The sequence below is a fragment of the Ranitomeya imitator genome, chromosome 6 (genome assembly GCF_032444005.1).
Source record: "Ranitomeya imitator isolate aRanImi1 chromosome 6, aRanImi1.pri, whole genome shotgun sequence".
NCBI classification, from domain to species: Eukaryota; Metazoa; Chordata; class Amphibia; order Anura; family Dendrobatidae; genus Ranitomeya; species Ranitomeya imitator.
In genome coordinates this window covers 552,940,558-552,953,726 of record NC_091287.1, presented here as the reverse complement: position 1 = coordinate 552,953,726, position 13,169 = coordinate 552,940,558, and the positions used below count along the sequence as shown (strand labels likewise).

The window sequence follows — 13,169 nt, the reverse complement described above, 5'->3', positions numbered from 1 at the left end:
TGCAGGTGAGTTGTTGCTGGAAGAAGTTGTCATGTCGGTCTGGGCCAGATGGAAAAGACGGGAAAAGTGAACGATTCCATCATAGAGAATATCAGCGGTAAGACATTATCTATAATTGTGCTGTGATCTCTTGTTCTGAAGGGCTGGAATTTACCACTGACTATATGGCGGTAATATCCATGTTGGTCATTATATAGAGATTATCTTCAGTAACAGCGCGGTCATCTGCTGAGGTTCTCCTCCACTATTAGGGCGCGTCACCGACTTGTAATCAAGGTTACCTGGTTAGGGGTGCACTCAGAAGCTTGGCCCCCCCAAACCAAAACCCTCGCTACGCCTCTGCTAACAGTAATGTTTTATCATGAGAGATGCCGTCTATAATCACAACAAGGGGAAGGTTTACTGCTAGCACTATGCAGCTCAGCTTCTGCAGAACCTCATAACATACCTCACCTCAGCTGCTGCAGTACCTCATAATACACCTCAGCTGCTGCAGAACCTGTCAGCGGAGGGGCTGACAGGTTGGACCACGTCAAGAGTGGGAGACAGGACATCACGGACATCACGGGGAGGAACAGAAGTCAAATGGGTGGTGAAAACATGAGTTTGGGCAGAGAGTTGAGGTGCAGATGTGGTGTGTGTGAGGTATGAAGGTGTTGCTGGGATCGGGAATGGAGAAGTTAAAGGGGAAGAATGGAAAGGGGACGGTAAAAACTGGGAAAGACTAAGGGGGGAAGGAACGAATGACGAAGGAGTAGAATGGACGGGAGGAGGACGGACAGGAGGAGGACGGACGGGAGGATAGACGGTGGCTTGAGAGGGGAAAGGTGTTGAAACATGAAGGGTAGGTGGAGGGGCATGGGACATCGCCTGCGCTAGAGCAGTGTGGCAGCCTTGCATCACATGCATCTGCAGGTCAGGAGTTAGATTTTCCATGTGCCTGAGGACCGACTGAAAAAAACAGTGTCTTGGTGACTGGTTTGCATCTGATTGCATCCTATCCAGACGACTGCTGAGTTCAAGTATGCTTTTGTTAAGCATATTGTACCCAGCAGACGTTTGCTCACTCAAAAGCTTGATGGCACTGTGGAAGGATGCATTCAGCTGCAGAAAGTCAGGCGCATAGCTCCTTTCCTGACCTCTCTGGCGCTGCCGTCCTGACCACAAAGTTGGTCTAGATGTTGCGGCAGTGGCAGAGGGGTGGGGTAAAGGGAACTCTAACTCATCACCTGCAGCTTCAACTGACGAAGTCCGCCCTGCTGCTCCAGCGCTGGTGGATGGGGCTGAGGGATCAAACGAAAGGGAAGGTGCAGAAACAGAGGGGTCGACGTGGTCCCCGGTGGCGGACTCTTGAGGGATCGCTCCAGAGGGGTGCAACTCTGATGCAGGCTCCCGAGTGCTGCAGAAAGTGCTGTCAAAGAAGAAGAAAAAAAAAATTAGTATCTTGATTACAATTGCCCTTGCTGCCAAAAAAATGGAAGGTTACACATTTTTACAGTTTGGCTGAAAATATGTGGTGTTGAATATTTACCTTCTGCTCAGCAGCGTCGACCGGAGGAACGACAGGGCTCTGGCATGTTTGTATCTGCTCCTGCGTCCTCTAGATCCACTCGGGGCCCGCATCTCCTTATTAAACTCCCTCTTGAAGCGATCCCTGAGTGACCGCCACCGCACGATAATCCTGTTACCTGGAAAGAGAAAGCAAAAATTGGTTACTATGCAACACATTAAATCATGCTAACATAAGGTAATGAAGTGTGAATACTTACGCGCTAGATCCTGGGCCCCAGCATCGAGTTCCTCCCAGTTATCCATAACAGCACTGCACACTTCCTCCCATAGCCGTCGGGTGATTAACTGGTCAGCATGGCGGCGGTCCGACATGTTCCACAGCGGCTCCCGACTTTGTACCGCTTGGATGAGGGTGTTCACGTCGATGCCCTCCTCTTCGTCAGCCTGTTCGGGAGCACGCTGTGAAGCCTAACAAACAAAATAGGAATAAAAAGGGAAAGATTACACCACATGAATTTTACAGTTTACTAAACACCAAACCAAAAAGTAACTTACTCTTCGGCGACTGCCGCGATTAGCATTCCGACGACTATGGGAGGTGCTTTGAGGAACTCTACGTCGAGCTCCGGATTGTGAAGACTAATAAAAAAATAAATAAATAAATTAATAATGTGCTTGGATAGAGGCATATGTATTGTGTGTGCTGTGCTGAATGTTTGTGTTGGGTGTAGTGTGTTGTATGTGAGGATCGGTCTGTGCAAAACTTACACTATGCGCTCCCGCTCCTTGAATTTCTCCACCCTGTCCGTCTCCTTCTGTAAGCCCCTCTGCTTCATCTTCCTGTGAATACAGAATAAACACATAAAGGGTTAAAATACAATTACCATAGTTGTACCAAAAAAAAAAATTATGAAGAAAAAAAAAATAAACACCTCAGTTTGCTGATGATGTGCTGGGGGGCTCTCAGAAGAAGACATTATGGTCTTGCGTCAATCTTGGGTTGGTCAGTCCTTTCCGTCCCTCTTGGTCCCTAGAATCTGTAAGTATAAAGACAGTTCTAAGCTACTATACAAAAGGATAGATGGATAGATGCAGCTTTAAGGACTTTACACTTACATCTTTTTCCAAAACTTGGGTGCTTGCTTCTATCTTGGGTTGGTTGGTCGGTCCCTTGCGTCCCTCTTGGTCACTAGAATCTGTAAGTATAAAGAGAGTTCTAAGCTACTATACAAAAGGATAGATGCAGCTGTAGGGACTTTACACTTACATCTTTTTCCAAAACTTGGGGAGCCTGCCTGCGTACGTCTTGGGTCAGTACCTTGCTTGGTTCCTGTAACATCTTCCAATTTGAAAACAGTTATAATTTGAATAATTGTGAATAAGTATGCCAACTTACTTTGATTTCCCCCACCACAAGAGAAAAAAAAATTCTTAACCGTCAAACTTGATATGCTAGATATGCTTGATGCACAAGCTGCCAAACCCTCTACCTCCTGTTTCCCCACAAAAAAAAAAACCCCAAAAATCCCTTTAAAACAACACCAAAACTACTTAGAACTTGATATGCGCAATGCGCATGCTGGTAAAACCCACCTAAACAAAGTTTAACCTTATAAAAAATGTTCCTCATTCAAAATTAAAATACCAATTCCCAAAATTGTTAATTATGATTACCCTACAGTTTGTATTTTCTAAAACCAGATAACATTTTCTATAGCAAAGATTTGCATTGCGCATTTGTATATATAACCTTTACTGCATGTATACCCAATTGTACATTTATCTTGAAATGAAACTACTGACAGTGTTGTGAAATTTTTATTACTATATTTTTTAATATTTACTTTTTTTTTTTGGAACAGTAGGAGCTACACTGCTCTTTATTTGAAATACAAGTACATTATGAAAAACAACAAAAATGCAGAACACATCACACAACATTTATACACACACAAGACACATGTTACAGCACAGCTATTCAAAATACCAGCATAGTATGAAAAAAATATATAAACAGGGCAGGCAGGCGCACGCACACACGCACACACATACACGCACACACGCACACACCTCATACTGGATGGCAGTACTCACATGGCTGTCTCAGGCAGGGTCTGGCTGGCAGGTCCTCTCTGGCTGGCAGGGCCTCTCTGGCTGGCAGGGCCTCTCTGGCTGGCAGGGCCTCTCTGGCTGGCAGGGCCTCTCTGGCTGGCAGGGCCTCTCTGGCTGGCAGGGCCTCTCTGACTGGCTGGCAGGGCCTCTCTGGCTGGCTGGCAGGGCCTCTCTGGCTGGCAGGGCCTCTCTGGCTGGCTGGCAGGGCCTCTCTGGCTGGCAGGGCCTCTCTGGCTGGCTGGCAGGGCCTCTCTGGCTGGCTGGCAGGGCCTGGCTGGCAGGGCCTCTCTGGCTGGCAGGGCCTGGCTGGCAGGGTCTCTCTTGCTGGCAGGGTCTCTCTTGCTGGCAGGGTCTCTCTTGCTGGCAGGGTCTCTCTTGCTGGCTGGCACATTTGGGAATGGCCTGTCCTCTTTATATAGTTTTGGGGTTGTCTGGGTAAATTATCCACTTTTTGGAGCATGCTCAATTAAAAAAAGCGGATTGGGGCGACGGATCCGCCAAATTACGGATCGCGACGGATCCGTCGCGCATAGGCGCCCATGCTAGAAAGTGAGGGACGCGACGGATCCGCCGACAAAAAACGTTACAAAGTCCGTCAATGTCTAGACAACGTCCGCCAAATCTCGACGGATCTGTCGCATGGTGGATGGGACGGACGACCATCCGCCACAATCCGTCACTAATGCAAGTCAATGGGAAAATAGCGGATCCGCCAAAAAAAAAGGCGGATCCGCTATTTGACGAAAATGGCGGTTTGAAACTGACAACAAAAGACTGAAGTGTGAAAGAGGCCTAACAAACAGCCAATCACCATAGTGCTGTCTATGGGAGAAAAGGTCAATCTGTCCAGACTCATATAATCCTTTCAATAAAACACCCATCTCTTCTTAACATACACTTACCTTGTAATGGCTTCACATCCTGTTCCATCTAGATGTCACCGTATCCCAGAATTCCAAGCAGCGGAAGTTCACCGGCCGCCATATTGGGACACCCACGTGATAGATGTCTCAATATGGAAACTGCTGGTGGTACCAGCCTCTTGTGCGATACCACCAGCGGAACACCCTCACACCACAAACACACACTGTATACGCCATACGCACCACACATACACACTGTATACGCCGTACGCACCGCACACACACTGTATATGCCGTACAGACCACACACTCACACACACTGTATACGCCGTACGCACCACACACACACTGTATACGCCGTACGCACCACACACACACTGTATATGCCTTACGCACCACACACACACTGTATACGCTGTACGCACCACACACACTGTATACGCCGTACGCACCACACACACACTGTATACGCTGTACGCACCACACACACTGTATACGCCGTACGCACCACACACACACTGTATACGCTGTACGCACCACACGCACTGTATACGCCGTACGCACCACACACACACTATATATGCCTTACAGACCACACACTCACACACACTGTATACGCCATACGCACCACACACACTGTATACGCCGTACGCACCACACACACACTATATATGCCGTACAGACCACACACTCACACACACTGTATACGCCGTACGCACCGCACACACACTGTATACGCCATACACACCACACACACACTATATATGCCTTACGCACCACACACACACACTGTATACGCTGTACGCACCACACACACTGTATACGCCGTACGCACCACACACACACTACATATGCCTTACAGACCACACACTCACTATATATGCCGTACATACCACACACTCACACACACTGTATATGCCTTACGCACCACACACACACTGTATACGCTGTACGCACCACACACACTGTATACGCCGTACGCACCACACACACACTACATATGCCTTACAGACCACACACTCACACACACTGTATACGCCATACGCACCACACACACACTGTATACGCCGTACGCACCACACACACACTGTATACGCCGTACGCACCACACACACACTATATATGCCGTACAGACCACACACTCACACACACTGTATACGCCATACGCACCACACACACACTGTATACGCTGTACGCACCACACACACTGTATACGCCGTACTCACCACACACACACTATATATGCCTTACAGACCACACACTCACACACACTGTATACGCCATACGCACCACACACACACTGTATACGCTGTACGCACCACACACACACTGTATACGCCGTACGCACCACACACACACTGTATACGCTGTACGCACCACACACACACTGTATACGCCGTACGCACCACACACACGCACATACACCGTGCGCATCACACACACACACTGTATACGCTGTACGCACCACACACTGTATACGCCGTACACACCACACACAAACACACACTGTATACTCTGTACGCACCACATACACACACACTGTATACGCTGTACGCACCACACACACACACACTGTATACACCGTACGCACCACACACACTGTATATGCCGTACACACCAGACACATAAAATACACTATATGTCGTACGCATCATACACACACACTATATGCATACCTCCCAACTTTTGAGGAAGGGAAAGAGGTTTTTAGGCTAATTTTAGGCCACACCTCTGACCACACCCATTTCACAACTAGTCATGCCCCAACCACACCCATTTAGCACTGCTGATCACAATATTTCATAAACAATAATTATAAACAAAAAAAAAATATGGCCACACAGTGCTCCATACAGTATAATAGCCCCACATGATGCTCCATACTCTATAATACTCTACTCCCCTCTCATCTCTTCTTCCCACAACCGCATCCAAGACTTCTCCCATGCTTGCCCCATACTCTGGAACTCTCTACCCCAACACATCAGACTCTCGCCTACCATAGAAACCTTCAAAAAGAACCTGAAGACCCACCTCTTCCGACAAGCCTACAGCCTGCAGTGATCCTGAAGTTACTGAACCGCCGCGCAACCTGCCCTACCCTCTCCTAGTGTTTCATCACCCATCCCCTGCAGACTGTGAGCCCTCGCGGGCAGGGTCCTCCCTCCTTATGTACCCGTGTGCCTGTTATCTGCTCATGTTTATTGTATTTGTCTATATTTGCCTCGTATTTACATGTAAAGCGCCATGGAATAAATGGCGCTATAAAAATGTATAATAATAATAATAATAATAATGGCCCCACATGATGCTCCATACTGTATAATGGCCACACATGATGCTCCATACTGTATAATGACTGCGCATGATGCTCCATACTGTATAATGGCCCCACATGATGCTCCATACTGTATAATGGCCACACATGATGCTCCATACTGTATAATGGCCCCACATGATGCTCCATGCTGTATAATGGCCACATATGATGCTCCATATTGTATAATGGCCCACATGATGCTCCATACTGTATAATGGCCACACATGATGCTCCATACTGTATAATGGCCACACATGATGCTCCATACTCTATAATGGCCACACATGATTCTCCATACTGCATAATGGCCACACATGATGCTCCATACCGTATAATGGCCCCACATGATGCTCTATACTGTATAATGGCCACACAGAGTGCTCCATACTGTATAATGGCCACACATGATGCTCCATACTTCATAATGGCCACACATGATGCTGCATACTGTATAATGGCCACACATGATGCTCCATACTGTATAATGGCCACACATGATGCTCCATACTGTATAATGGCCACATTATGCTCCATAATATATAATGGCCCCACATGATGCTGCGTACAGTATAATGGGCTCACATGATGCTTTGTAATGTATAGTGGCCCCACACGATGCTGGGTACAGTATAATGGCCCCACATGATGCTGGGTACAGTATAATGGCCACACATGTTTACCCCACCCCCATCATTGCCTTCTCCATCACTACACACAAACACCTTTCACTGTGCTCCTTCGCAGCAGCCAGCAGCTTCCACTCCCGCGGTGCTGAATGATGTCATCCAGCTGCGCCGCTGACTGCTCACGTCGCTGCAGCTGTGATACCCCACTGATAAAGACCTCTCTGTGTCTCCTGTGCCAGTCAGTGTCAGAGCGAGGAGCAATATCTGCTCCGATCCGACACATCTAGCGTCCGCTCCGTACACCTTGTACACACGCGGCTCCGCTCCATACACCTCGTACACACACGGCTCTGCTCCGTATACCTCGTACACACACGAATCCGCTCCGTACACCTTGTACACACACGAATCTGCTCCATACACCTTGCACATGCTGCTTGTCACGATTCACACTGTGACCGTCACCCCTATGTCACGGATCGGGGTGACTTTAGGCCAACAGACGGCTATCACATGTGCAGGGGGGCTTATCTTAGTTATCCCTCCACTGCTACAAGGTGATGAAAAAAAAACACACAAGGCTATTGACCTCTTAGTTTACAGCAGGGGCTTATTCTAGGTATCCCACTGCTCTGCAATATACCACGAACTGCAGGGATTTATGTATATCCAGCTTACAGTTCCACTTGAAACTTGCAGCTCTCTGGCGCCCCCCTTACTCTCAGGTCAGATTAGGTACTGCACCTAGGGTAATTAGACGCCAGAAAGGCTGCCTGCTATGTACTGGCTATTGGGCACACTGCAGCGAGGCAATTTAACTACTCCCATTCAGGCAGGAATAATAATTATCAACGCTGCAGTCGCTACAATGACTCCCAACTACCCAGTACAAAGGTATGCTGCCACCAGCTCCAACGTTTTAGAGCAGGAAGAACAAAAACTAGTAATTTGAATATTTACTCCAAAGAAGGCAGTGTTTTATCAAAATATTACAGGGATGTTACAATATGAGACAATTGAAATATGTACAAGGTAATTATAAAATAAAGGGATTAAATAAGAAAAGGTACAACTCACTTGTTCTCAGTTCATAACAGGCAAAACCGTGCTGCAGGCAGACCCCAAATGTCCCAATGCATAGCATGGCTCCAGTACTCAGGCAAAAAACTGAGACTGCAGGCTGGGTTAAGTGTGGGGGCTTATATACTCCAGCCTCGGGACATCACTAAAGGGCTGGTTAATGATATTCAATGAGGTCAGAGATCTTTACGTTTTCAGACCCTGGAGACAAAGAAATTCCTGACTGAGAAGGGAGGGACCACAGGTGGCTTTGCAGGATTGGTCACCTACAGTTTAAAGCCACACCCTGCTCACACACTAGCTTCAAATTACCCAGTGTCTGCCATAGGGCTAGTTTGTTGTATTCAGGGAGGGGGGGTAAGAAAGAGAGGGGGGTTTTACAGTTGCCCTGCTTTTGGAACCATGGTCAGAAGTGCAAAACCCCTCCGCCATGGTTTTTTACATTATCGTGACATACATTTTCCTCACACGGCTCTGCACACCTTGTACACAAATGGCTCCGCTCCGTACACCTCATACACACACGGCACCACTCCGTATATCTCGTATGCACACGGCTCCACTCCGTACACCTCGTACACACACGGCTCCGCTCCATACACATTGCACACGCTGCTCCGCTCTGTATACCTTGCACACACAGCTCCGCTCCGTACACCTCGTACACACACAGCTCAGCTCCGTACACCTCGTACACACGGCTCCACTCCATTCACCTCGTACACACACGGCTCCGCTCCGTACACCTCGTACACAAATGGGTCCGCTCCGTACACCTTATACACACACGGCTCCGCTCCTTACACCTCGTACACAGACGGCTCCTCTCCGTACACCTCGTACACACACGGCTCCTCTCCGTACACCTCGTACACACACGGCTCCTCTCCGTACACCTCGTACACACACGGCTCCTCCCCATACACCTTGTACACACACATGACTCCACTCCGTACACCTCGTATACACACACGACTCCACTTCATACACATTGCACACTCTGCTCCACTCCGTATACCTCGTACACACACGACTCCACTCCATACACCTTTCAAATGCTGCTCCGATCCGTACACCTCATACACACGGCTCTGTACACCTCTTACACACACGACTCTGCTCCATACACCTTTCACACGCTGCTCCGATCCATACACCTCCTACATACACGGCTCTGCTACATCAACACTGTAAACACCTCCTGACCTCAGACATACGCTTACCCTCGTCCAGTGCCATGACAACCAGCAGAGTCCTGTACACGGAGGTCCTCCCGATCATGTGACCCCCTGACTCCTCCCATCCTGTGACCTCATCACAGGCCCTGTGCGCACAGAGCAGCCAATATGTGGTGTGTGCTGCTCTGCGGGTGCAGGGACTCAGGGAGCTGAACGGGTGATATTAGACACCTCCCAACCAGTGCGGAATAACTAATGTCCTGCCCGGGATCGCGGGGCTGACTGTCAAAATCAGGACAGTCCCGCTGGATCTGGGACGGTTGGGAGGTGTGCTATACGCCATATGCATCACACACACTGTATACGCCGTACACATCACACACACACACTGTATACGCCGTACGCACCACACACACTGTATATGCCGTACGCACCACATACACACACACACACACACTGTATATGCCGTACGCACCACATACACACACACACTGTATATGCCGTACGCACCACACAAACACTGTATATGCCGTACACACCACACACACACACTGTATACGCCGTACGCACCATACACACTGTATATGCCGTACGCACCACACACACACACACACTGTATATGCCGTAGGCACCACACACACAAACACACTGTATATGCTATACGCACCACACACACTGTATACGCCGTACGCACCACACACACACACTGTATATGCTGTACGCACCACACACACACACACTGTATATGCCGTACGCACCACACACACACACACACACTGTATATGCAGTACGCACTACACACACACACACACACTGTATATGCCATACGCACCACACACACTGTATATGCCGTACGCACCACACACACACTGTATATGCCGTATGCACCACACACACACACTGTATACGCCGTACGCACCACACACACACACACTGTATATGCCGTACTCACCACACAGACACACACTGCATATGCCGTATGCTCCACATGAACACTGTATATGCCGTACGCATCACACACACACACTGTATACGCCGTACGCACCACACACACACACACACACTGTATATGCTGTACGCACCACACACACTGTATACGCCGTACGCACCACACACACACACACACTGTATATGCCGTACGCACCACACACACACTATATATGCCGTACGCACCACACACACTGTGTACGCACCACACACAAACACACACTGTATATGCCGTACGCACCACACACACTGTATATTCCATACGCACCACACACACACTTTATATGCCGTATGCACCACACACACACACTGTATACGCCGTACGCACCACACACACACACACTGTATATGCCGTACTCACCACACAGACACACACTGCATATGCCGTACGCTCCACATGAACACTGTATATGCCGTACGCATCACACACACACACTGTATACGCCGTACGCACCACACACACACACACAAAAACACAAAGACTGTAAAGGCAATACGCAGACTCTTGCGCTGTACCACCAGCAGAACATCGTTGCGAACACGCCGCTGCCAGAATCAGCCGAATGATTCACTGACTACCGCCATCTTTGTACAGGAGGAGCGCATGCACAGTTTTAATGTGACTGCCGCTATCTCTCTGCACAAAGATGGCAGTGGTTTGATTTACTGCGCCTGTGCGAATTCCACGCAGGCGCAGTGAATCATTCGTCTGATCTCGGCAGCAGATGCGCGACGTGTCTACAGGCAGAGGAAACCGGTCACATTAATGGGGTTTTCCACAAAAGAAAGTTCATTTTAAAAATTGTCTGTGTCTGACCGTGTATGACACATGGGGTACACAGGTCAAAGAAGAGATGACATGAGAGGAGAAGACAACAGATGGGGGAGAGAGAAAGCGCACAGGGGTGAGAGAGACAGAACACATGGGGGAGACAGCTCAAACGGGACAGCATATGAGGGGAGAACACAGGAAGGAGAGAGACAGCAGACAAGGGGGATAGCACATGGGGTAGACAGGTTAAAGAAGAGCGCACAGACGGGAGCAGTCAGCACATGGGGAAAGTCAGAGTGGACAGGTGGGTGAGCACATGGGGGGAGAGATTCTCAACGCTGCAAAGCCAGCCCCTATCGTGACATAACTGCCCTCCCGATGCGATAGCACCACGCCTCCATCTAGGAAGATAATATATTTGGCAAGTGTTCACACTGATGTTTTATATAAAACACATCTCATATTCTGAGGATTATACAGACTAAGTGATGTATGGAGGCATAATTATCGCAGTTATAGTCATATATAGGAGCAGTATTATAGTAGTTATATTCTTGTACATAGGAGCAGTATTATAGTAGTTATATTCTTGTACATAGGAGCAGTATTATAGTAGTTATATTCTTGTACATAGGGGGCAGTATTATAGTAGTTATATTCTTGTACATAGGAGCAGTATTATAGTAGTTATATTCTTGTATATAGGAGCAGTATTATAGTAGTTATATTCTTGTACATAGGAGCAGTATTATAGTAGTTATATTCTTGTACATTGGGGGCAGTATTATAGTAGTTATATTCTTGTACATAGGAGCAGTATTATAGTAGTTATATTCTTGTACATAGGAGCAGTATTATAGTAGTTCTATTCTTGTACATAGGGGGCAGTATTATAGTAGTTATATTCTTGTACATAGGGGGCAGTATTATAGTAGTTATATTCTTGTACATAGGGAGCAGTATTATAGTAGTTCTATTCTTGTACATAGGAGCAGTATTATAGTAGTTATATTCTTCTACATAGGGGGCAGTATTATAGTAGTTATATTCTTGTACATAGGGGGCAGTATTATAGTAGCTATATTCTTGTACATAGGAGCAGTATTATAGTAGTTATATTCTTGTACATAGGAGCAGTATTATAGTAGTTATATTCTTGTACATAGGGGGCAGTATTATAGTAGTTATATTCTTGTACATAGGAGCAGTATTATAGTAGTTATATTCTTGTACATAGGAGCAGTATTATAGTAGTTATATTCTTGTATATAGGAGCAGTATTATAGTAGTTATATTCTTGTACATAGGAGCAGTATTATAGTAGTTATAATCTTGTACATAGGGGGCAGTATTATAGCAGTTATATTCTTGTACATATGAGCAGTATTATAGTAGTTATATTCTTGTACATAGGGGCAGTATTATAGTAGTTATATTCTTGTACATAGGGGGCAGTATTATAGTAGTTATATTCTTGTACATAGAGGCAGTATTATAGTAGTTATATTCTTGTACATAGGGGCAGTATTATAGTAGTTATATTCTTGTACATAGGGGCAGTATTATAGTAGTTATATCCTTGTACATAGGAGCAGTATTATAGTAGTTATATTCTTGTACATAGGAGCAGTATTATAGTAGTTATACTCTTGTACATAGGGGCAGTATTATAGTAGTTATATTCTTGTACATAGGAGCAATATTATAGTAGTTATATTC

At 47.0% G+C, this 13,169-nt stretch overlaps 1 protein-coding gene across 1 annotated transcript; it reads right to left on the bottom strand.

Annotated features, from left to right (window-relative positions):
• Nucleotides 1-331: 331 nt before the first annotated feature.
• Nucleotides 332-1,915, bottom strand: LOC138643471 (uncharacterized). The gene is made up of 4 exons (XM_069732377.1): nt 1,770-1,915; nt 1,532-1,688; nt 891-1,411; nt 332-375 (listed from the first exon to the last, which is right to left on the bottom strand). Exons 1-4 carry the CDS (start codon nt 1,882-1,884, stop codon nt 332-334), a joined length of 837 nt encoding a protein of 278 aa, XP_069588478.1. The 5' UTR covers nt 1,885-1,915.
• Nucleotides 1,916-13,169: the final 11,254 nt, after the last annotated feature.

What these genes read in the sequence shown, in the direction of transcription:
- LOC138643471 (XM_069732377.1), bottom strand. Translation starts at nt 1,884, where the DNA reads ATGTCGGACCGCCGCCATGCTGACCAGTTAATCACCCGACGGCTATGG. An exon ending in TCGACGCTGCTGAGCAGAAG is followed by an intron (nt 1,412 to 1,531) that starts GTAAATATTCAA and finishes CTTCTTTGACAG; the next exon opens with CACTTTCTGCAGCACTCGGG. An exon ending in GATGCATGTGATGCAAGGCT is followed by an intron (nt 376 to 890) that starts GCCACACTGCTC and finishes TTGTGATTATAG; the next exon opens with ACGGCATCTCTCATGATAAA.